At 44.8% G+C, this 24,990-nt stretch overlaps 1 protein-coding gene across 1 annotated transcript in view; it reads right to left on the reverse strand.

Annotated features, from left to right (window-relative positions):
• The window catches only part of LOC106574944 (protein diaphanous homolog 3), a gene marked incomplete at its 3' end in the record, with an annotated part of 688,081 nt that overhangs the window by 353,321 nt on the left and 309,770 nt on the right, over window positions 1-24,990 (reverse strand). The window contains exons 17-18 of the mRNA XM_045698420.1: window positions 12,599-12,895; window positions 7,055-7,169 (exon numbers count right to left, since the gene is read on the reverse strand). Of these exons, the coding sequence (XP_045554376.1) occupies window positions 7,055-7,169; window positions 12,599-12,895 (412 nt within the window). The remainder of the gene's footprint in view (window positions 1-7,054; window positions 7,170-12,598; window positions 12,896-24,990) is intronic.

The raw sequence follows: 24,990 nt of genomic DNA on the forward strand, positions 1-24,990 counted from the left end.
TGGTTTCATTACCGTAGGACATGTAACATGAAGTCACTACATCAGACCTGCTGGTTTCATTACCGTAGGACATGTAACATGAAGTCACTACATCAGACCTGCTGGTTTCATTACCGTAGGACATGTAACATGAAGTCACTACATCAGACCTGCTGGTTTCATTACCGTAGGACATGTAACATGAAGTCACTACATCAGACCTGCTGGTTTCATTACTGTAGGACATGTAACATGAAGTCACTACACCAGACCTGCTGGTTTCATTACCGTAGGACATGTAACATGAAGTCACTACATCAGACCTGCTGGTTTCATTACCGTAGGACATGTAACATGAAGTCACTACATCAGACCTGCTGGTTTCATTACCGTAGGACATGTAACATGAAGTCACTACATCAGACCTGCTGGTTTCATTACCGTAGGACATGTAACATGAAGTCACTACATCAGACCTGCTGGTTTCATTACCGTAGGACATGTAACATGAAGTCACTACATCAGACCTGCTGGTTTCATTACCGTAGGACATGTAACATGAAGTCACTACACCAGACCTGCTGGTTTCATTACCGTAGGACATGTAACATGAAGTCACTACATCAGACCTGCTGGTTTCATTACTGTAGGACATGTAACATGAAGTCACTACATCAGACCTGCTGGTTTCATTACCGTAGGACATGTAACATGAAGTCACTACATCAGACCTGCTGGTTTCATTACCGTAGGACATGTAACATGAAGTCACTACATCAGACCTGCTGGTTTCATTACCGTAGGACATGTAACATGAAGTCACTACATCAGACCTGCTGGTTTCATTACCGTAGGACATGTAACATGAAGTCACTACATCAGACCTGCTGGTTTCATTACTGTAGGACATGTAACATGAAGTCACTACATCAGACCTGCTGGTTTCATTACCGTAGGACATGTAACATGAAGTCACTACATCAGACCTGCTGGTTTCATTACCGTAGGACATGTAACATGAAGTCACTACATCAGACCTGCTGGTTTCATTACCGTAGGACATGTAACATGAAGTCACTACATCAGACCTGCTGGTTTCATTACCGTAGGACATGTAACATGAAGTCACTACATCAGACCTGCTGGTTTCATTACCGTAGGACATGTAACATGAAGTCACTACATCAGACCTGCTGGTTTCATTACCGTAGGACATGTAACATGAAGTCACTACATCAGACCTGCTGGTTTCATTACCGTAGGACATGTAACATGAAGTCACTACATCAGACCTGCTGGTTTCATTACCGTAGGACATGTAACATGAAGTCACTACATCAGACCTGCTGGTTTCATTACCGTAGGACATGTAACATGAAGTCACTACATCAGACCTGCTGGTTTCATTACCGTAGGACATGTAACATGAAGTCACTACATCAGACCTGCTGGTTTCATTACCGTAGGACATGTAACATGAAGTCACTACATCAGACCTGCTGGTTTCATTACCGTAGGACATGTAACATGAAGTCACTACATCAGACCTGCTGGTTTCATTACTGTAGGACATGTAACATGAAGTCACTACATCAGACCTGCTGGTTTCATTACCGTAGGACATGTAACATGAAGTCACTACATCAGACCTGCTGGTTTCATTACCGTAGGACATGTAACATGAAGTCACTACATCAGACCTGCTGGTTTCATTACCGTAGGACATGTAACATGAAGTCACTACATCAGACCTGCTGGTTTCATTACCGTAGGACATGTAACATGAAGTCACTACATCAGACCTGCTGGTTTCATTACTGTAGGACATGTAACATGAAGTCACTACATCAGACCTGCTGGTTTCATTACCGTAGGACATGTAACATGAAGTCACTACATCAGACCTGCTGGTTTCATTACCGTAGGACATGTAACATGAAGTCACTACATCAGACCTGCTGGTTTCATTACCGTAGGACATGTAACATGAAGTCACTACATCAGACCTGCTGGTTTCATTACCGTAGGACATGTAACATGAAGTCACTACATCAGACCTGCTGGTTTCATTACCGTAGGACATGTAACATGAAGTCACTACATCAGACCTGCTGGTTTCATTACCGTAGGACATGTAACATGAAGTCACTACATCAGACCTGCTGGTTTCATTACCGTAGGACATGTAACATGAAGTCACTACATCAGACCTGCTGGTTTCATTACCGTAGGACATGTAACATGAAGTCACTACATCAGACCTGCTGGTTTCATTACTGTAGGACATGTAACATGAAGTCACTACACCAGACCTGCTGGTTTCATTACCGTAGGACATGTAACATGAAGTCACTACATCAGACCTGCTGGTTTCATTACCGTAGGACATGTAACATGAAGTCACTACATCAGACCTGCTGGTTTCATTACTGTAGGACATGTAACATGAAGTCACTACATCAGACCTGCTGGTTTCATTACTGTAGGACATGTAACATGAAGTCACTACATCAGACCTGCTGGTTTCATTACTGTAGGACATGTAACATGAAGTCACTACACCAGACCTGCTGGTTTCATTACCGTAGGACATGTAACATGAAGTCACTACATCAGACCTGCTGGTTTCATTACCGTAGGACATGTAACATGAAGTCACTACATCAGGCCTGCTGGTTTCATTACCGTAGGACATGTAACATGAACTCACTACACCAGACCTGCTGGTTTCATTACCGTAGGACATGTAACATGAAGTCACTACATCAGACCTGCTGGTTTCATTACCGTAGGACATGTAACATGAAGTCACTACATCAGACCTGCTGGTTTCATTACTGTAGGACATGTAACATGAAGTCACTACATCAGACCTGCTGGTTTCATTACTGTAGGACATGTAACATGAAGTCACTACATCAGACCTGCTGGTTTCATTACTGTAGGACATGTAACATGAAGTCACTACATCAGACCTGCTGGTTTCATTACTGTAGGACATGTAACATGAAGTCACTACATCAGACCTGCTGGTTTCATTACCGTAGGACATGTAACATGAAGTCACTACATCAGACCTGCTGGTTTCATTACCGTAGGACATGTAACATGAAGTCACTACATCAGACCTGCTGGTTTCATTACCGTAGGACATGTAACATGAAGTCACTACATCAGACCTGCTGGTTTCATTACTGTAGGACATGTAACATGAAGTCACTACATCAGACCTGCTGGTTTCATTACCGTAGGACATGTAACATGAAGTCACTACATCAGACCTGCTGGTTTCATTACTGTAGGACATGTAACATGAAGTCACTACATCAGACCTGCTGGTTTCATTATTTCTAGTTTATTTCGTTTTTATTGATTATTCTGATTTTGTTGTATAGTTGTCCTCAGGGCACCATTGTAAATGAGACTCTGGTCTCAATGGGTTCCCCTGAAAAACCAAGTTAAATAAATAACAAATATTAAAAAAAAACACCTGATTCATCAAGGTTGGAAGGAGAAGCCCCTCTGTAGAGAATTACACCTGATTCATCAAGGTTGGAAGGAGAAGCCCCTCTGTAGAGAATTACACCTGATTCATCAAGGTTGGAAGGAGAAGCCCCTCTGTAGAGAATTACACCTGATTCATCAAGGTTGGAAGGAGAAGCCCCTCTGTAGAGAATTACACCTGATTCATCAAGGTTGGAAGGAGAAGCCCCTCTGTAGAGAATTACACCTGATTCATCAAGGTTGGAAGGAGAAGCCCCTCTGTAGAGAATTACACCTGATTCATCAAGGTTGGAAGGAGAAGCCCCTCTGTAGAGAATTACACCTGATTCATCAAGGTTGGAAGGAGAAGCCCCTCTGTAGAGAATTACACCTGATTCATCAAGGTTGGAAGGAGAAGCCCCTCTGTAGAGAATTACACCTGATTCATCAAGGTTGGAAGGAGAAGCCCCTCTGTAGAGAATTACACCTGATTCATCAAGATTTAATAAAGATAAGGAACTTAAAATAACACGGCTGGCAACGAAGCGTCACATTTCCAATTTTATAAACTCTGAAAAAAGCAGCAAAGCATTTTGAATGTCGCGGGTCAAAAGGTAGTCTTACTTGACTTAGCGTAAACCTTCTAGAGACTTCCGACCAGACAGATAGTTCTATTAGATTGAGCTGTACAGTACTGCTCTGACCTGGCCATTGATTTTAGCCTGACAGAACATGAATAGTGGATGAGTTTTTGATAACAGCCTCCAAAAGCTCAGGCTGATCTGTTCAATCACAGCACAGTAAACCGTAGGCTACAGTCGAACAACACTGAGATGAACCAGACCAAAGTGAAATAACCACATAATGATGACTATATGCTGTTCCCATTGGGGTTGACCCCAATTAGTCGATTGTTTTGATCGTTAGGCTGTTGGTCGACCAAGATTGTTTGAGCAGAGCAGTTAGAAATATATTTATATTTGCGCCCATCTCAGTGAATGAATCCATTGCGGAGGTCTAGGCGCGTTGTAGACAGGCCATGTGTAGCCAATGTGATTAATAGGATATTTATTTTTAAATCAGGATATTTTCTACCTGCAGGCTGCAATGTTTTTTATTTGTTGGCTTTATGTCGGGCTATTTTTACATAGTTGGCAATAGAAGTTACTTTTAGATTTGGTATCATTTTCATTTCGATAGAATTTTGATTCACCACATAACAATGAGATTTGAATACGTTATAAATTAAATTGTTTCCCAAAAATGTGCATCTGAAAACCATACTGGCACGTTATGGGTAGAAAAGATAAGATGAACTGGCATTCAACATGAGAAAGGTTGTCCACTCCTCGTGGAGCGAATTACCAGCACCTCCAGGAGAGGAACGGCAGAATCTGAGACAGCCAGCAGGAGCGGGAGGAGAACGTTTGGGTCAAGTTCAAGTTTTTTTTTCTTCTGGTTATCTAGATCTCTGGAGCCCTCTTGAGGCATGTCTTATTTCATCAAACCGTAAACTGAAAAACATCACAAAAGCTCAATTCATTTTTCTGACTTTATTAACACTTTAGGTGTGTCTATACACATTTAAAAATGTTGACTTTCGATCAACCAAGATTTTTTTCTTTGTCCGGGACAGCCCTAGTTCCCATAGTGATTTACTTAAAACCTTATACTCCTTACACGGAGATATGGGAGAGCAGCACGGGGGTTTTGGGAGAGCAAAATTTAGATATGGGAGAGCAACGCTTAGATATGGGAGAGCAGCGCTTAGATATGGGAGAGCAGCACACAGATATGGGAGAGCAGCACACAGATATGGGAGAGCAGCACACAGATATGGGAGAGCATCACGTAGATATGGGAGAGCAACAAACAGATATGGGAGAGCATCACGTAGATATGGGAGAGCAACACACAGATATGGGAGAGCAGCACACAGATATGGGAGAGCATCACGTAGATATGGGAGAGCAACACTTAGATATGGGAGTGCAGTGCTTAGATATGGGAGTGCAGTGCTTAGATATGGGAGAGCAGCATCACTGTAACTGTAGCGTCTCCCTAAAAGAGATGGAGTGTTGTCTGATGTTAGAGAACCTCAGGAGGTCTAATGTCTGCTACCTCCACCTGTTATACAACACCACTTATATCAGCCAGGCCTGCTGTAACGAGACTAGAACATCCCTGATAAAGACAGAACCTCAGGAGGTCACCAGGTCTGCTGTAACTAGACTAGAACATCCCTGGTAGAGACAGGAGGTCACCAGGCCTGCTGTAAGTAGACTAGAACATCCCTGGTAGAGACAGGAGGTCACCAGGTCTGCTGTAACTAGACTAGAACATCCCTGGTAGAGACAGGAGGTCACCAGGTCTGCTGTAACTAGACTAGAACATCCCTGGTAGAGACAGGAGGTCACCAGGTCTGCTGTAACTAGACTAGAACATCCCTGGTAGAGACAGGAGGTCATCAGGTCTGCTGTAACTAGACTAGAACATCCCTGGTAGAGACAGGAGGTCACCAGGCCTGCTGTAACGAGACTAGAACATCCCTGGTAGAGACAGGAGGTCACCAGGTCTGCTGTAACGAGACTAGAACATCCCTGGTAGAGACAGGAGGTCACCAGGCCTGCTGTAAGTAGACTAGAACATCCCTGGTAGAGACAGGAGGACACCAGGCCTGCTGTAACGAGACTAGAACATCCCTGGTAGAGACAGGAGGTCACCAGGTCTGCTGTAACGAGACTAGAACATCCCTGGTAGAGACAGAACCTCAGGAGGTCTAATGTCAGCTACCTCTCCATCACCTGTCCTAGTGTTTGTATACCTGTACTCTCTCCATTATTTAATACTTTGTTGTCACAAAACAAGGTGCTCCTCTGGTGTGTTTACAGTGTGTGTGTGTACAGTGTGTGTGTGTGTGTGTGTGTGTGTGTGTGTGTGTGTGTCCCTGTGCTGCGTGGAGGAGTAGTGACAGGTAGATAATGGCTGAATGAATAATTCAAAATGGTGTCCTCTACGGCACGGTGAGACGGTGAGCCAGCCAGCGGACTACATCACTACACGACTGGAGGAGTAAAACATGGGGCAGCTCTTAAATGAATCAGCAGAGGAGATCTGGAGTAATAGACAACAAGAGGAGGAAGTCCCCTGCTGTTCCTGTCTGCTTGGTTAACCTTATTAAAGAGACACTATGATACTGTGGCACTTCCTGGTGATACTATACAGCATCATGATAGCGAGAGAGACAGAGAAAGAGACAGAGAGAGAGAGAGAGACAGAGAGACAGAGAGAGAGAGCGAGAGACAGAGAGACAGAGAGAGAGACAGAGCGAGAGAGAGAGAGACAGAGCGAGAGAGAGAGAGAGACAGAGCGAGACAGAGAGAGAGACAGAGAGACGGAGAGAGAGAGACAGAGAGACGGAGAGAGAGAGACAGAGAGACGGAGAGAGAGACAGAGAGACAGAGAGCGAGACAGACAGACAGACAGACAGAGAGAGAGACAGAGAGAGAGAGACAGAGAGAGAGAGACAGACAGACAGACAGACAGACAGACAGACAGACAGACAGAGAATAACAGCAGTAGGTATCCTGACCTGGTCTGTATGAGCCAAAGGTGTGTGCCAGTCTGTTGAGGAGGTCAGGGTTGTCATAGCGATCCTCGTTAGCCACCACCCAGAAACAGCTCTCGGACATCTCCTGGGGGCGGATCTACACACAGACACACCAATAGAAGGCAGGTGGACCAGCGGGTTAATATATGAACATATAAACATGGACAAGCAGCCATATGAATCTCATATGCATCGTCACTGCCCTACACACACCACAACAGCACAGCAGTGTCTCAGTCTACAGCTGATAGAAGGACCAAAGGCTTCCAACACCAAACACTGAATAATGACTGGTTTCAGATAGGAGGACAGACCGTGACGGGGGAATGTGACTGACGACACGTGACCATTACAATAACAAGAGCCATGGAGAGAGCCACACACACACACCCTCTCGACCTATCTTGGAGTAGGACCGCACCAGGTCAAGGGGGTGTCAAAACATCAAAGGAAGAGACTAGCCAATAAGCTCGCTATATGCCTCTCCCATCTCTCTTCTACGTCTTCCCTGACATATCTCTCCAGGACTGTTCTAGCTGGTCCTAATAGAGATAGGGCTGGTAGTGTACCAGGACTGTTCTAGCTGGTCCTGATAGAGATAGGGCTGATGGTTTACCAGGACTGTTCTAGCTGGTCCTGATAGAGATAGGGCTGGTGGTTTACCAGGACTGTTCTAGCTGGTCCTGATAGAGATAGGGCTGGTGGTTTACCAGGACTGTTCTAGCTGGTCCTGATAGAGATAGGGCTGGTAGTTAACCAGGACTGTTCTAGCTGGTCCTGATAGAGATAGGGCTGGTAGTTTACCAGGACTGTTCTAGCTGGTCCTGATAGAGATAGGGCTGGTAGTTTACCAGGACTGTTCTAGCTGGTCCTGATAGAGATAGGGCTGATGGTTTACCAGGACTGTTCTAGCTGGTCCTGAAAGAGATAGGGCTGATGGTTTACCAGGACTGTTCTAGCTGGTCCTGAAAGAGATAGGGCTGGTGGTTTACCAGGACTGTTCTAGCTGGTCCTGATAGAGATAGGGCTGATGGTTTACCAGGACTGTTCTAGCTGGTCCTGATAGAGATAGGGCTGGTAGTTTACCAGGACTGTTCTAGCTGGTCCTGATAGAGATAGGGCTGGTGGTTTACCAGGACTGTTCTAGCTGGTCCTGATAGAGATAGGGCTGGTGGTTTACCAGGACTGTTCTAGCTGGTCCTGAAAGAGATAGGGCTGGTAGTTTACCAGGACTGTTCTAGCTGGTCCTGAAAGAGATAGGGCTAGTGGTTTACCAGGACTGTTCTAGCTGGTCCTGATAGAGATAGGGCTGGTAGTGTACCAGGACTGTTCTAGCTGGTCCTGAAAGAGATAGGGCTAGTGGTTTACCAGGACTGTTCTAGCTGGTCCTGAAAGAGATAGGGCTGGTGGTTTACCAGGACTGTTCTAGCTGGTCCTGATAGAGATAGGGCTGGTGGTTTACCAGGACTGTTCTAGCTGGTCCTGATAGAGATAGGGCTGGTGGTTTACCAGGACTGTTCTAGCTGGTCCTGAAAGAGATAGGGCTGGTAGTTTACCAGGACTGTTCTAGCTGGTCCTGAAAGAGATAGGGCTAGTGGTTTACCAGGACTGTTCTAGCTGGTCCTGATAGAGATAGGGCTGGTAGTGTACCAGGACTGTTCTAGCTGGTCCTGAAAGAGATAGGGCTAGTGGTTTACCAGGACTGTTCTAGCTGGTCCTGAAAGAGATAGGGCTGGTGGTTTACCAGGAGTGTTCTAGCTGGTCCTGATAGAGATAGGGCTGGTAGTTTAACCAGGACTGTTCTAGCTGGTCCTGAAAGAGATAGGGCTGGTGGTTTACCAGGACTGTTCTAGCTGGTCCTGATAGAGATAGGGCTGGTAGTTTACCAGGACTGTTCTAGCTGGTCCTGATAGAGATAGGGCTGGTGGTTTAACCAGGACTGTTCTAGCTGGTCCTGATAGAGATAGGGCTGGTAGTTTAACAGGACTGTTCTAGCTGGTCCTGATAGAGATAGGGCTGGTAGTTTACCAGGACTGTTCTAGCTGGTCCTGAAAGAGATAGGGCTGGTGGTTTAACCAGGACTGTTCTAGCTGGTCCTGAAAGAGATAGGGCTGGTAGTTTAACCAGGACTGTTCTAGCTGGTCCTGAAAGAGATAGGGCTGGTAGTTTACCAGGACTGTTCTAGCTGGTCCTGATAGAGATAGGGCTGGTGGTTTACCAGGACTGTTCTAGCTGGTCCTGATAGAGATAGGGCTGGTGGTTTACCAGGACTGTTCTAGCTGGTCCTGAAAGAGATAGGGCTGGTGGTTTACCAGGACTGTTCTAGCTGGTCCTGAAAGAGATAGGGCTGGTGGTTTACCAGGACTGTTCTAGCTGGTCCTGAAAGAGATAGGGCTGGTGGTTTACCAGGACTGTTCTAGCTGGTCCTGAAAGAGATAGGGCTGGTGGTTTACCAGGACTGTTCTAGCTGGTCCTGATAGAGATAGGGCTGGTGGTTTACCAGGACTGTTCTAGCTGGTCCTGAAAGAGATAGGGCTGGTAGTTTAACCAGGACTGTTCTAGCTGGTCCTGAAAGAGATAGGGCTGGTGGTTTACCAGGACTGTTCTAGCTGGTCCTGAAAGAGATAGGGCTGGTAGTTTACCAGGACTGTTCTAGCTGGTCCTGAAAGAGATAGGGCTGGTAGTTTAACCAGGACTGTTCTAGCTGGTCCTGATAGAGATAGGGCTGGTAGTTTAACCAGGACTGTTCTAGCTGGTCCTGATAGAGATAGGGCTGGTGGTTTACCAGGACTGTTCTAGCTGGTCCTGAAAGAGATAGGGCTGGTGGTTTACCAGGACTGTTCTAGCTGGTCCTGAAAGAGATAGGGCTGGTGGTTTACCAGGACTGTTCTAGCTGGTCCTGAAAGAGATAGGGCTGGTGGTTTACCAGGACTGTTCTAGCTGGTCCTGAAAGAGATAGGGCTGGTGGTTTACCAGGACTGTTCTAGCTGGTCCTGATAGAGATAGGGCTGGTGGTTTACCAGGTCTGTTCTAGCTAGTCCTGAAAGAGATAGGGCTGGTGGTTTACCAGGACTGTTCTAGCTGGTCCTGAAAGAGATAGGGCTGGTGGTTTACCAGGACTGTTCTAGCTGGTCCTGAAAGAGATAGGGCTGGTAGTTTACCAGGACAGGTAAAGACTGAGAGGACAGGTAAAGGCTGAGGGGTTGATGGAAACGGCAGCCTCCGACTATTATAGCAAACAGACCCACCCACCCACCCACCCGCACACACACACACACTACCTACCCACCCACCCACAGGCAAGCACACCCACTGCAGCCTCCGTCCCATCTAGCTGGAATACAGACACTGAGCACAGAGTCACTGTTCAGATGAATCACTTGAGGAACAGCATGGATCCATGACTGGATCATTTGGCTCACCAACGCTGGGTCTGTCACCGTGGGTGAGTTAGGCTCCAGGTTTAGGAAACATTTCATCTATATCAGCTGGACTAACAGGAAAACCGTGGGTGAGTTAGGCTCCAGGTTTAGGAAACATGTAATCTATATCAGCTGGACTAACAGTAAAACCGTGGGTGAGTTAGGCTCCAGGTTTAGGAAACATTTCATCTATATCAGCTGGACTAACAGTAAAACCGTGGGTGAGTTAGGCTCCAGGTTTAGGAAACATGTAATCTATATCAGCTGGACTAACAGTAAAACCGTGGGTGAGTTAGGCTCCAGGTTTAGGAAACATTTCATCTATATCAGCTGGACTAACAGTAAAACCGTGGGTGAGTTAGGCTCCAGGTTTAGGAAACATTTCATCTATATCAGCTGGACTAACAGTAAAACCGTGGGTGAGTTAGGCTCCAGGTTTAGGAAACATTTCATCAATATCAGCTGGACTAACAGTAAAACCGTGGGTGAGTTAGGCTCCAGGTTTAGGAAACATTTAATCTATATCAGCTGGACTAACAGTAAAACCGTGGGTGAGTTAGGCTCCAGGTTTAGGAAACATTTCATCTATATCAGCTGGACTAACAGTAAAACCGTGGGTGAGTTAGGCTCCAGGTTTAGGAAACATTTCATCTATATCAGCTGGACTAACAGTAAAACCGTGGGTGAGTTAGGCTCCAGGTTTAGGAAACATTTCATCTATATCAGCTGGACTAACAGTAAAACCGTGGGTGAGTTAGGCTCCAGGTTTAGGAAACATTTCATCTATATCAGCTGGACTAACAGTAAAACCGTGGGTGAGTTAGGCTCCAGGTTTAGGAAACATTTCATCTATATCAGCTGGACTAACAGTAAAACCGTGGGTGAGTTAGGCTCCAGGTTTAGGAAACATTTCATCTATATCAGCTGGACTAACAGTAAAACCGTGGGTGAGTTAGGCTCCAGGTTTAGGAAACATTTCATCTATATCAGCTGGACTAACAGTAAAACCGTGCTATTACAGCTACTAGTATGCTAGTTGAAGGTGGATCACCGATCTATGGGAAAAGCTGAGACGTCATGCTTAACTAAGTTGTTTTATTAAAGTCCAACTTTCTTCTCTGACATATATAACTTTTATTTATTTATTTATTTATATATAAAAATGGCAACAACAAGCAACAGTACAGATGTTTCCAGGGCTGGCGTTTCCGTGCCAACAGCCATTTAAAGCCCGGGCTCCTCCCTCTCCTCTCTGATTGGATCAGAGGCCTCAGTCAGACGGACTTGGCTCAGAACAGAACCAGATGTCGTTTCATCTCAGTGATATTACTTCACGCTATTACAATTAATATTTTATCTCACTTCCTTTTTTTCTCTCCCATACACGTTCATACAGCTGTTTAACAAGCTGGACCATATGCCTGATCTGATGAGGAAGGACACGTCCCAAACCACACTCAACTACCTATATATAAAATCGGCAGAGTACTACTTTTTAACCAGAGCTCATCGTCAAAGTAGTGCACTACACAGTGAATAGGGTGTGATTCGGGACGTATGCCTTTTGTGTTGTGATCAGGTTTCAACAGGACACCAAAGGAGACCCTTGTGTTGGTGTACAGCTGTACAGGACAACTCACGTTTAATATGCATGAATCTACCCCCCAAAAAACCCTCTGGACCGACAGGACTTGAAAGTTTAGAGACGGTACCTCTAAAACTCAGGAGAGATCGCTGGAGACGTTCATTTATAGTGTGATCAGCTGCCAGGCCTCTCGAGTAGCACTTCACACACCTAAAAACAAGCCTTGTTCACAGCCACATCCTGTGTTTTCAGACACACATCCTGTTTAGCCATATCTGTTAGTAACAGAAGGCCAGGCAGTGTGTGGGAGGAGAGGGGGCTAGGGTAATGGACTGGGAGAGGGAGTGGGGTGAGTGGGTGAGTGGTGAGTGAGTGAGGTGGGAGTGAGTAGTGAGTGAGTGAGTGTGTGTGTGGGGTGGGGGGGGTGTGTGAGTGAGTGAGTGAGTGTGTGTGAGTGAGTGAGTGAGTGAGTGAGTGAGTGAGTGAGTGAGTGAGTGAGTGAGTGAGTGAGTGACTCACCTTGGACCAGTTGAGGCGCTTCATAGAAGTCTCAAGCTTGAACTCCTTCTTGGGCCGGAGGCCGAAAGGCAAGGTGTTGTGGGTAGGAGAGCCCAGCCCACAGAACCCCGGGGGAGGAGGAGGAGGAGGAGGGGGACAACCGAACGGGGGAGGCACTCCTGGTGGGGGAGGTGGGCCGCAGCCTGGGAGGGGGGGAGGAGGAGGGGGAGGAGGCGGAGGGAGGGAAGGAAAGGCGGAGGAGGGGAAGCCAGCCTGGGATGGGTGGGCTGAGGAGACGACCACTGGTACTGCTCCAAACTGAGGAGGGAAACAACATCAAAGAACTGGATTATTTTTGATCAACTAAAAATATGTATTTCTCCAACACCTCTTACCTACATTTGCCATTTAAAGCTGTCAGTTTAACTCAGTTACCAATATAACTAAGCAATAAGGCCCGAGGAGGTGTGGTATATGGCCAATATATCACGGCTAAGGGCTGTTCTTATGCACGATGCAACAAGGAGTGCCTGAACACAACCCTTAGCCGTGGTATATTGTCCATATATCACAAACCCCTGAGGTGCCTTATTGATATTATAAACTGGTTACCAAGGTAATTAGAACAGTAAAAATACATGTTTTGTCATATCCGTGGTATACGATCTGATATACCACGCCGTTCAGCCAATCAGCATTCAGGGCTCGAACCACCCAGTTAATACTGTATTTATCTTGCTCCTTTGCACCCCAGTATCTCTACTTGCACATTCATCTCCTGCACATCTATCACTCCAGTGTTTAATTGCTATATCGTAATTGCCTCGCCACTATGGCCTATTTTATTGCCTTTACCTTCCTTATCTCACCTCATTTGCTCACATTGTAAATAGACTTATTTTTCTACTGTATTATTGACTGTATACTTGTTTTACTTCATGTGTAACTCTGTGTTGTTGTTTGTGTCAAACTGCTTTGCTTGATCTTGGCCAGGTCACAGTTGTAAATGAGAACTTGTTCTCAACTAGCCTACCTGGTTAAATAAAGGACTTGTTCTCAACTAGCCTACCTGGTTAAATAAAGGACTTGTTCTCAACTAGCCTACCTGGTTAAATAAAGGTGAAATAAAATAAATAAATAAATACAATGATCATATAATAGAAGAATACTCTATGACAGGACTAAACAACAGGATGAATCCTGGGTAAAACAAGTCTGATAAGTGATTGCTTCGTGTCCAGCGGTGCTGAAAACAATCCATCTAATCAATACTGGATGTTGAGCTGAAAATAAATGCTTCCAATAGAAAGCACTCTGTCAATTGATCAGGATATTGACAATCGCCTTGAGATCCTACACTTGATTGATCATGCCTCTCAGCTGGAAACAGAGAAGAGAAATTGGTGACAACACAAGAGCAGTGTGTGTGTGTGTGTTGTGTGGACTGTGGAGCGACCCTCTCCACCGCCATAACCTAACGACTGGGTTAACCTGGAAATGCTCAGAGAGCGAGAGAGGCAGAGAGAGAGAGAGAGAGAGAGAGAGAGAGAGAGCGAGAGAGCGAGCGAGGCAGAGAGAGAGAGAGGCAGAGAGAGAGAGTGAGGCAGAGAGAGAGAGAGAGAGAGAGAGAGAGAGAGAGAGAGAGGCAGAGAGAGAGGGAGGCAGAGAGAGAGAGAGGGAGGCAGAGAGAGAGGGAGAGAGAGAGACAGAGAGAGAGGGAGGCAGAGAGAGAGGGGCAGAGAGAGAGAGCAAGAGAGAGAGAGAGCGAGAGAGGCAGAGAGAGAGAGAGAGAGAGAGAAAGACATTCCTGTGAGTGTAATGTTAACTGTTTATTTTTATTTTGTTTATTTGTCTTTTGTATAAAATCTATTTCACTTGCTTCGGCAAAGTTAACATATGTTTCCCATGCCAATAAAGCCCTTAAATTGAATTGAATTGAGAGAGGTAGCTAGTGAATACCTGTGTTGCATCCATCTCACTTACATAAGTATTCACAGAGTGATTGTAAAATATTTCCACATGCCTCTTTTCAACATTCTTCAAGCTCTGTCAAGTTGGTCGTTGATCATCGCTAGACGGCCATTTTCAAGTCTTGCCATAGATTTTCAAGCCGAATTAAGTCAAAACTGTAACTAGGACGCTCAGGAACATTCAATGTTGGAGCTAGGAACACAAGCATTTCACTACACCCACAATAACATCTGCTAAATATGTGTATGGACCAATAACATCTGCTAAATATGTGTATGGACCAATAACATCTGTTAAATATGTGTATGGACCAATAACATCTGTTAAATATGTGTATGGACCAATAACATCTGTTAAATATGTGACCAATAACATCTGCTAAATATGTGACCAATAACATATGTTAAATATGTGACCAATAACATCTGTTAAATATGTGTATGGACCAATAACATCTGTTAAATATGTGTATGGACCAATAACATCTGTTAAATATGTGTATGGACCAATAACATCTGTTAAATATGTGACCAATAACATCTGTTAAATATGTGTATGAACCAATAACATTTGATTTGGTAAGCAACTCCAGTGTAGATTTGGCCTTGTGTTTTAGGTTATTGTCCTGCTGGAAGGTGAATTCATCTCCCAGTGTCTGGTGGAAAGCAGACTGAACCAGGTTTTCCTCTAGGATTTTGCCTGTGCTTAGCGCTAGTCTGTTTCTTTTTATCCTAAAAAACTCCCTAGTCCTTGCCAGTGACAAGCATACCCATAACATGATGCAGCCACCACCATGCTTGAAAATATGAAGTGGCATTCAGTGATGTGTTGTATTGGAATTTGTCCCAAACATAAGGCTTTGTATTCAGGACAAAGTTCATTTCTTTGCCACATTTATTCCAGTTCTACTTTAGTGCCTTATTGCAAACAGGATGCATGTTTTGTAATATGTTTTATTCAGTACAGGCTTCCTTCTTTTCACTCTGTCATTTAGGTTAGTATTGTGGAGTAACTACAATGTTGTTGATCCATCCTCAGTTTTCTCCCATCACAGCCATTCAACTCTGTAACTGTTTTAAAGTCACTATTGTCCTCATGGTGAAATCCCTGAGCGGTTTCCTTCCTCTCCGGCAACTGAGTTATGAAGGACGCCTGTATCTTTGTAGTGAGTGGGTGTATTGATACACCATCCACAGTGTAATTAATAACTTCACCACGTTCTAAGGGATGATCAATGTCTGCTTTCTATCTATCAATACTGGTCCCTTCTTTGTGAAGCATTGGAAAACCTCCCTGGTCTTTGTGGTTGAATCTGGGGTTTGAAATTCACTGCTCGACTGAGGGACCTTACAGATAACTGTATGTGTGGGGGTACAGAGATGAGGTAGTCATTCAAAAATCATGTTAAACACTATTACTGAACACACAGGGAGTCCATGCAAGGTATGTGCTTTGATATTACGGGGTATAGTGTGTAGTCCAGTGACACAACATCTCAATTTAAACCATTTTAAATTCAGACTGGAACACAACACAACGTGGAAAGAGTGTCGGAGTGTGAATACATTCTGAAGGAATAGAGTGCTATTCGCGACACAGAAAGAGAGCGCGACACAGAAAGAGAGCGACACAGAAAGAGAGAGAAAGAATGAGAGGAGAGAGAGAATGAGAGTGAGCGCGTCTCTCTCTCATCCATCAGGGCAGGACGACAGGACGACAGGACGACAGGACGACAGGACGACAGGACGACAGGACGACAGGACGACAGGACGACAGGACGACAGGACGACAAGACGACAGGACGACAGGACGACAGGACAACAGGATGACAGGACCAAACAGTTCTGACGGTTGTAAACATCTTTAGTGATCAAACCTCATCACAACACTCTGTTGGTTCACTTCACGGTGTAAGCAGGGCAGGACAGAGAGATGTGTAGTGATCAAACCTCATCACAACACTCTGTTGGTTCACTTCACGGTGTAAGCAGGGCAGGACAGAGAGCTGTGTAGATTGTATGGTACAGAGCAAATGGTCTATTGATCCAGCCAACAGTTTTATATTGAAGAGCAGAACCCCACTAAGGCCAACCCTGGGATGCTCTCTAACCCTCTCTCTCTCTCTGGGGGGACTACAACACAGGAACACAATGGAGAAGTGTGTGTGGGAGTGTCGGGGGGGGGAGCAGAGAGAGAGAGAGAGAGAGAGAGAGAGAGAGAGAGAGAGAGAGAGAGAGAGAGAGAGAAAGCAGAGCAAGAGAGGAGAGCAAGAGAGAGAGGGAGGGAGAAGAGAGAGAGCAGAGAGAGGGAGGGAGAAGAGAGAGAGCAGAGAGAAAGCAGAGAGAGGAGAGAGAAGAGAGAAAGCAGAGAGAGAGCAGAGAGAGAGAAAGCAGAGAGAAAGCAGAGAGAAAGCAGAGAGAGAGGAGAGAAAGCAGAGAGAGAGGAGAGAAAGCAGAGAGAGAGTAGAGAGAAAGAGAATAGGAGTGGAAGAAGGTAAATTCTCCTATCCCCTGCTCCAGCCCAACCCATCACAACACATTAACACCAGACTGAGAGTGTTGACTCTAAGAGCCCAGAACACAATCACAGCTCAGTGTGAGGCCAGTATACCCCACACAACACAGCTGGATGTGTTCCAAATGGCACCATCCTCCCTGTATCGTGCACTAGGGCCACTACATAGTGAAAAGTGGTCCATTTGGAATGCAAGGCGCTGTGAGGCCGTATGAACGGAACACGGCTTTGAAGAATAGCTTTTCTCTGCTCACTATAAAAGCTACACAAACCCCCCTAACAACCCCTTTCTGTGATGCGGCAACAGTTAAAGGAGCAGATAAAGCATGAATAGTGAGTTTAGCCCTGTGGGGATGGTGTACGGTCCCACCGCTAGCTAGCTAACCCAGCCTTCAACAGAATGAGAGAGGAGGAGAGAGATGGTGTAAGGTCCCACTGCTAGCTAGCTAACCCAGCCTTCAACAGAATGAGAGAGGAGGAGAGGAGGGAGAGAGATGGTGTACAGTCCCACCGCTAGCTAGCTAACCCAGCCTTCAACAGAATGAGAGAGGAGGAGAGAGATGGTGTACGGTCCCACCGCTAGCTAGCTAACCCAGCCTTCAACAGAATGAGAGAGGAGGAGAGAGATGGTGTAAGGTCCCACTGCTAGCTAGCTAACCCAGCCTTCAACAGAATGAGAGAGGAGGAGAGGAGGGAGAGAGATGGTGTACAGTCCCACCGCTAGCTAGCTAACCCAGCCTTCAACAGAATGAGAGAGGAGGAGAGAGGAGGAGAGGAGGGGGAGAGATGGTGTACGGTCCCACCGCTAGCTAGCTAACCCAGCCTTCAACAGAATGAGAGAGGAGGAGAGAGGAGGAGAGGAGGGAGAGAGATGGTGTACGGTCCCACCGCTAGCTAGCTAACCCAGCCTTCAACAGAATGAGAGAGGAGGAGAGGAGGGAGAGAGATGGTGTACAGTCCCACCGCTAGCTAGCTAACCCAGCCTTCAACAGAATGAGAGAGGAGGAGAGAGGAGGAGAGGAGGGAGAGAGATGGTGTACGGTCCCACCGCTAGCTAGCTAACCCAGCCTTCAACAGAATGAGAGAGGAGGAGAGAGGAGGAGAGGAGGGAGAGAGATGGTGTACGGTCCCACTGCTAGCTAACTAACCCAGCCTTCAACAGAATGAGAGAGGAGGAGAGAGGAGGAGAGGAGGGAGAGAGATGGTGTACGGTCCCACTGCTAGCTAGCTAACCCAGCCTTCAACAGAATGAGAGAGGAGGAGAGGAGGGAGAGAGATGGTGTACGGTCCCACTGCTAGCTAGCTAACCCAGCCTTCAACAGAATGAGAGAGGAGGAGAGGAGGGAGAGAGATGGTGTACGGTCCCACCGCTAGCTAGCTAACACAGCCTTCAAAAGAATGAGAGAGGAGGAGAGAGGAGGAGAGGAGGGAGAGAGATGGTGTACGGTCCCACCGCTAGCTAGCTAACCCAGCCTTCAACAGAATGAGAGAGGAGGAGAGGAGGGAGAGAGATGGTGTACGGTCCCACCGCTAGCTAGCTAACACAGCCTTCAAAAGAATGAGAGAGGAGGAGAGGAGGGAGAGAGATGGTGTAAGGTCCCACTGCTAGCTAGCTAACCCAGCCTTCAACAGAATGAGAGAGGAGGAGAGGAGGGAGAGAGATGGTGTAAGGTCCCACTGCTAGCTAGCTAACCCAGCCTTCAACAGAATGAGAGAGGAGGAGAGGAGGGAGAGAGATGGTGTAAGGTCCCACTGCTAGCTAGCTAACCCAGCCTTCAACAGAATGAGAGAGGAGGAGAGAAGGGAGAGGAGAGATGAGAGAAAGAGAGAGGAGAGAGAATGAGAGAGGAGAGAGAAAGAGAAAAAGAGGAGGAGAGGGAGAGGAGAGAGAGAATGAGAGAATGAGAGAGGAGAGAGAAGGAGAGGAGGAGAGAGGAGAAAGAGAGAATGAGAGAAAGAGAATGAGAGAGGAGAGAGAAGGAGAGGAGGAGAGAGGAGAAAGAGAGAATGAGAGAAAGAGAGAATGAGAGAGGAGAGAATGAGAGAGGAGAGAATGAGAGAGGAGAGAGAAGGAGAGGAGGAGAGAGGAGAGAGGAGAAAGAGAGAATGAGAGAAAGAGAGAATGAGAGAGGAGAGAGAAGGAGAGGGAGAGGAGAAAGAGAGAATGAGAGAGGAGAGAATGAGAGAATGAGAGAAAGAGAGAATGAGAGAGAAGGAGAGGAGGAGAGGAGGAGAAAGAGAGAATGAGAGATGCCAGTTGAGCATCTCTCAATGTGTTTACTCTCCCAAATTGAAATATTAGCAGAAAGGTTATTCCTTTTCTTTCTCTCTCTCCATTTGTTCTTTGAGTGCAGTTCTCTTCCGAGGAAGAGAGCGAGACAGAGACTCTCAGGAGTGGAGAAGAGGGAGGGAGAGAGGAAGGAGGAGAGGGACGAGGCAGACAGAATAAATTGCTTTAAGAACAATTTCCTTTCACAGGATAGAGATCAGTGATTAAAACACAAAATGAAGTAAAAACAGACGAGGCCGTGTGGCGACCGGTAGGATAATTACTGCTCACCTCAAATGGCCGAAAGACAACAGTTTCTATCAAACCACACGATGACTATTGGATTAGACTTTATATTCAAATGCACTTTCTCATAACAGACTGCTCTATTTCATGTTTTTAATTGTTTTGATGGCCACGGTTAAATGAAAATGTTTTATTTCCCAACTGGTGACTGAAGACCACAGGCTATAGTCAACGCTCGGCAGGATTCAGCACGTCACACACCACAATGAGCTGGAGGCAGTAAAGACATTTTCAAAACAGAATTCATTATTTGACAGCTGAACGTTTTACTTCAAATGAGGCATGTAGTAAATCAAATCAAAGTTTATTTGTCACGTGTGCCGAATACAACAGGTGTAGTAGACCTTACAGTGAAATGCTGAATACAACAGGTGTAGTAGACCTTACAGTGAAATGCTGAATACAACAGGTGTAGTAGACCTCACAGTGAAATGCTGAATACAACAGGTGTAGTAGACCTTACAGTGAAATGCTGAATACAACAGGTGTAGTAGACCTTACAGTGAAATGCTGAATACAACAGGTGTAGTAGACCTTACAGTGAAATGCTGAATACAACAGGTGTAGTAGACCTCACAGTGAAATGCTGAATACAACAGGTGTAGTAGACCTTACAGTGAAATGCTGAATACAACAGGTGTAGGTAGACCTCACAGTGAAATGCTGAATACAACAGGTGTAGTAGACCTCACAGTGAAATGCTGAATACAACAGGTGTAGTAGACCTCACAGTGAAATGCTGAATACAGCAGGTGTAGACCTTACAGTGAAATGCTGAATACAACAGGTGTAGTAGACCTCACAGTGAAATGCTGAATACAACAGGTGTAGTAGACCTTACAGTGAAATGCTGAATACAACAGGTGTAGGTAGACCTTACAGTGAAATGCTGAATACAACAGGTGTAGTAGACCTTACAGTGAAATGCTGAATACAACAGGTGTAGTAGACCTCACAGTGAAATGCTGAATACAACAGGTGTAGTAGACCTCACAGTGAAATGCTGAATACAACAGGTGTAGTAGACCTTACAGTGAAACGCTGAATACAACAGGTGTAGTAGACCTTACAGTGAAATGCTGAATACAACAGGTGTAGTAGACCTTACAGTGAAACGCTGAATACAACAGGTGTAGTAGACCTTACAGTGAAATGCTGAATACAACAGGTGTAGTAGACCTTACAGTGAAACGCTGAATACAACAGGTGTACTAGACCTTACAGTGAAATGCTGAATACAACAGGTGTAGTAGACCTTACAGTGAAATGCTGAATACAACAGGTGTAGTAGACCTTACAGTGAAATGCTGAATACTACAGGTGTAGTAGACCTTACAGTGAAATGCTGAATACAACAGGTGTAGACCTTACAGTGAAATGCTGAATACAACAGGTGTAGTAGACCTTACAGTGAAATGCTGAATACTACAGGTGTAGTAGACCTTACAGTGAAATGCTGAATACAACAGGTGTAGACCTTACAGTGAAATGCTGAATACAACAGGTGTAGTAGACCTTACAGTGAAATGCTGAATACAACAGGTGTAGGTAGACCTTACAGTGAAATGCTGAATACAACAGGTGTAGTAGACCTTACAGTGAAATGCTGAATACAACAGGTGTAGGTAGACCTCACAGTGAAATGCTGAATACAACAGGTGTAGTAGACCTTACAGTGAAATGCTGAATACAACAGGTGTAGTAGACCTTACAGTGAAATGCTGAATACAACAGGTGTAGTAGACCTTACAGTGAAATGCTGAATACAACAGGTGTAGTAGACCTTACAGTGAAATGCTGAATACAACAGGTGTAGTAGACCTCACAGTGAAATGCTGAATACAACAGGTGTAGTAGACCTTACAGTGAAATGCTGAATACAACAGGTGTAGTAGACCTCACAGTGAAATGCTGAATACAACAGGTGTAGTAGACCTTACAGTGAAATGCTGAATACAACAGGTGTAGTAGACCTCACAGTGAAATGCTGAATACAACAGGTGTAGTAGACCTTACAGTGAAATGCTGAATACAACAGGTGTAGTAGTCCTCACAGTGAAATGCTGAATACAACAGGTGTAGTAGACCTCACAGTGAAATGCTGAATACAACAGGTGTAGTAGACCTTACAGTGAAATGCTGAATACAACAGGTGTAGTAGACCTTACAGTGAAATGCTGAATACAACAGGTGTAGTAGACCTTACAGTGAAATGCTTACTTACAGGCTCTAACCAATAGTGCAAAAAAGATATTAGGTGAACAATAGTAATAAAGAAATAAAAAAACAGTAAAAAGACAGGCTATATACAGTAGAGAGGCTCTAAAAGTAGCGAGGCTACATACAGTAGAGAGGCTATATACAGACAGCGGTTAGTCAGGCTGATTGAGGTAGTATGTACATGTAGATATATGGGTTTACCTTGCTTCAAAGTAGCCTATAGCCAAACCCCCACCATATCGTGGAGCCAATCATTGTATAGAGACATTGCAACAAGTAGCCTCAAATTTGCATCCCATGCTAGTTGATGATAATCCAAGTCATATTAGCATCCCATGCTAGTTGATGATAATCCTAGTCATATAGCATCCCATGCTAGTTGATGATAATCCAAGTCATATTAGAATATGTGGACAACTACAAATACCTAGGTGTCTGGTTAGACTGTAAACTCTCCTTCCAGACGCACATCAATCATCTCCAATCCAAAGTGAAATCTCGAATTGGCTTCCTATTTCGCAACAAAGCATCCTTCACTCATGCTGCCAAACATACCCTCGTAAAACTGACCATCCTACCAATCCTCGACTTCGGCGATGTCATTTACAAAATAGCCTCCAATACCCTACTCAACAAACTGGATGCAGTCTATCACAGTGCCATCCGTTTTGTCACCAAAGCCCCATATACTACCCACCACTGCGACCTGTACGCTCTCGTTGGCTGGCCTTCGCTTCATAATCGTCGCCAAACACATTGGCTCCAGGTCATCTACAAGACCCTGCTAGGTAAAGTCCCCCCTTATCTCCGCTCACTGGTCACCATAGCAGCACCCACCTGTAGCACGCGCTACAGCAGGTATATCTCTCTGGTCACCCCCAAAGCCAATTCCTCCTTTGGTCGTCTCTCCTTCCAGTTCTCTGCTGCCAATGACTGGAACGAACTACAAAAATCTCTGAAACTGGAAACACTTATCTCCCTCACTAGCTTTAAGCACCAGCTGTCAGAGCAGCTCACAGATCACTGCACCTGTACATAGCCCATCTATAATTTAGCCCAAACTACTACCTCTTCCCCTACTGTATTTATTTATTTAATTTATTTTGCTCCTTTGCTCCATATTATTTATATTTTATCTCTGAACTTTCTTCAAACTACAAATCTACCATTCCAGTGTTTTTCTTGCTATACTTTATTTACTTTGCCACCATGGCATTTTTGCCATTACCTCCCTTATCTCACATCATTTGCTCACATTGTATATAATCTTATTTTTTTTTTCTACTGCATCATTGATTGTATGTTGTTTTACTCCATGTGTAACTCTGTGTTTTTGTATGTTTTCGAACTGCTTTGCTTTATCTTGGCCAGGTCGCAATTGTAAATGAGAACTTGTTCTCAACTTGCCTACCTGGTTAAATAAAGGTGAAAAAAAAATAAATCCTAGTCATATTAGCATCCCATGCTAGTTGATGAGAATCCTAGTCATATTAGCATCCCATGCTAGTTGATGAGAATCCTAGTCATATTAGCATCCCATGCTAGTTGATGAGAATCCTAGTCATATTAGCATCCCATGCTAGTTGATAATAATCCTAGTCATATTAGCATCCCATGCTAGTTGATGAGAATCCTAGTCATATTAGCATCCCATGCTAGTTGATGAGAATCCTAGTCATATTAGCATCCCATGCTAGTTGATGAGAATCCTAGTCATATTAGCATCCCATGCTAGTTGATGAGAATCCTAGTCATATTAGCATCCCATGCTAGTTGATGAGAATCCTAGTCATATTAGCATCCCATGCTAGTTGATAATAATCCAAGTCATATTAGCATCCCATGCTAGTTGATGAGAATCCTAGTCATATTAGCATCCCATGCTAGTTGATAATAATCCTAGTCATATTAGCATCCCATGCTAGTTGATGATAATCCAAGTCATATTAGAATATGTGGACAACTACAAATACCTAGGTGTCTGGTTAGACTGTAAACTCTCCTTCCAGACTCACATCAATCATCTCCAATCCAAAGTGAAATCTCGAATTGGCTTCCTATTTCGCAACAAAGCATCCTTCACTCATGCTGCCAAACATACCCTCGTAAAACTGACCATCCTACCAATCCTCGACTTCGGCGATGTCATTTACAAAATAGCTTCCAATACCCTACTCAACAAACTGGATGCAGTCTATCACAGTGCCATCCGTTTTGTCACCAAAGCCCCATATACTACCCACCACTGCGACCTGTACGCTCTCGTTGGCTGGCCTTCGCTTCATAATCGTCGCCAAACACATTGGCTCCAGGTCATCTACAAGACCCTGCTAGGTAAAGTCCCCCCTTATCTCCGCTCACTGGTCACCATAGCAGCACCCACCTGTAGCACGCGCTCCAGCAGGTATATCTCTCTGGTCACCCCTAAAGCCAACTCCTCCTTTGGTCGTCTCTCCTTCCAGTTCTCTGCTGCCAATGACTGGAACGAACTACAAAAATCTCTGAAACTGGAAACACTTATCTCCCTCACTAGCTTTAAGCACCAGCTGTCAGAGCAGCTCACAGATCACTGCACCTGTACATAGCCCATCTATAATTTAGCCCAAACTACTACCTCTTCCCCTACTGTATTTATTTATTTAATTTATTTTGCTCCTTTGCTCCATATTATTTATATTTTATCTCTGAACTTTCTTCAAACTACAAATCTACCATTCCAGTGTTTTTCTTGCTATACTTTATTTACTTTGCCACCATGGCATTTTTGCCATTACCTCCCTTATCTCACATCATTTGCTCACATTGTATATAATCTTATTTTTTTTTTCTACTGCATCATTGATTGTATGTTGTTTTACTCCATGTGTAACTCTGTGTTTTTGTATGTTTTCGAACTGCTTTGCTTTATCTTGGCCAGGTCGCAATTGTAAATGAGAACTTGTTCTCAACTTGCCTACCTGGTTAAATAAAGGTGAAAAAAAAAAAAAAAAATCCTAGTCATATTAGCATCCCATGGTAGTTGATGAGAATCCTAGTCATATTAGCATCCCATGCTAGTTGATGAGAATCCTAGTCATATTAGCATCCCATGCTAGTTGATGAGAATCCTAGTCATATTAGCATCCCATGCTAG

Source organism: Salmo salar, chromosome ssa16 (genome assembly GCF_905237065.1).
Source record: "Salmo salar chromosome ssa16, Ssal_v3.1, whole genome shotgun sequence".
Taxonomy (NCBI): domain Eukaryota; kingdom Metazoa; phylum Chordata; class Actinopteri; order Salmoniformes; family Salmonidae; genus Salmo; species Salmo salar.